The sequence below is a fragment of the Orycteropus afer genome, unplaced genomic scaffold, assembly GCF_000298275.1.
Source record: "Orycteropus afer afer isolate SDZICR_OR568_19922 unplaced genomic scaffold, OryAfe1.0 scaffold00273, whole genome shotgun sequence".
Classification (NCBI taxonomy): Eukaryota; Metazoa; Chordata; class Mammalia; order Tubulidentata; family Orycteropodidae; genus Orycteropus; species Orycteropus afer.
The window spans coordinates 56,011-57,186 of record NW_006921860.1 but is presented as its reverse complement, the minus strand read 5'-3'; the positions used below and the strand labels follow the sequence as shown (position 1 = coordinate 57,186).

Genomic DNA, 1,176 nt, shown 5'->3' with positions numbered 1-1,176 from the left:
GCACAGTTTAATGCTTTTCCCTCCTTGTGTATGTAACTGTTAGGTGCCGTCGAGTTAATTCCACGTGTCAGTAGAATTGCCAGGGAGCAGGTCACTGGGTCTTTCCTCTTGTGCAGCTGCTGGTGGGCTTGGACCATCAACCTTTTGGTTGGTGTCTTTGCAGTTGTGCCACCACGGCTCCTTTCCATGTGCCTAGCCTGGAGGATTAATGCCCACTTCCCTTATTTCATGGGCGGGGACAACGTCTGATGGGACCCAGCTGTCAGGGCAGGCCTGGGGCTGCATTTCTGGTTTGAGTCCCTGTCTGTCTGTCTCTTCCTGCAGGCATCCTGCCCACAGGTGTGTGTCCTGAGCAAGGCAGGGTGCAGGGCAGGATCCCTAGGGTGGGAGTTCTATCAGGAATGGCCCTCACAGCTTGACGTTTTGGGGTGCTGTCCTGAGCAGGAGTCACTGCAGTGGGGGCACCAGTCAAAACTCCCGACGCTTAGGCCCATGCTGGGATAAGTCTCAGGAATATTCTCTTCTGGAGGTTTCTGTGGAGAAGCTTGTCACACACCTCCTGGAGCTGTGAATGGGCCCGCAGTCTTGTCAGGGCTTTGCTCTTCAGAGAGGATGCTGGAGCTTCGACGCCTCTCAGAACGAGGTCACCGGCTTTCTCTAACGCAGAGCCAGCTCGTCGGAAGGAGATATCCTGACAGCGTCAGCATTGGCCCTTCCCCACCTGCGGCTGGCCGGCAGCCTCACCTGACCCCCTGACTCCCTGTGTTTCTCTTTTGCAGCCAGTACCCCAACCTGTGGTCTGTGAGCAACGGCGCCATCACCCCCAGCTCCCAGACGCCAGCGGTGGCCAATGGGCTGGGGGCCCAGTTCTTCCGGGGCTCCCCCGCACACTATGCACCCCTAACCCACACCGCCACGGCATCCTCCTCGGGCTCCCCGCTGTACGAAGGGGGGGCCACAGCCACAGACGTTCCCGACAGCCAGTACGACGCTGCGGCCCAAGCCCGCCTTGGGGCCTCGTGGACGCCGGTGTCCCCACCCTCCATGTGAATCTGGCTCGGAGACCATGGTGCCAACCGTGTGCTGGTCTCCTGGGTGCCGACACGGCCTCATGGTCCAAGGAGGGAACCCACCCATATTAAATAACCTCCTTACAAAACAGGAGGAATACCTGTT

General features: G+C 59.0%; 1 protein-coding gene across 1 annotated transcript in view; it reads left to right on the top strand.

The window, feature by feature from the left end:
* TBXT (T-box transcription factor T) overlaps positions 1–1,050 on the top strand; it is a 9,864-nt gene extending 8,814 nt beyond the window's left edge. The window contains exon 8 of the mRNA XM_042782256.1: positions 780–1,050. Coding sequence (XP_042638190.1) covers positions 780–1,050 — 271 coding nt within the window. The remainder of the gene's footprint in view (positions 1–779) is intronic.
* Positions 1,051–1,176: the final 126 nt, after the last annotated feature.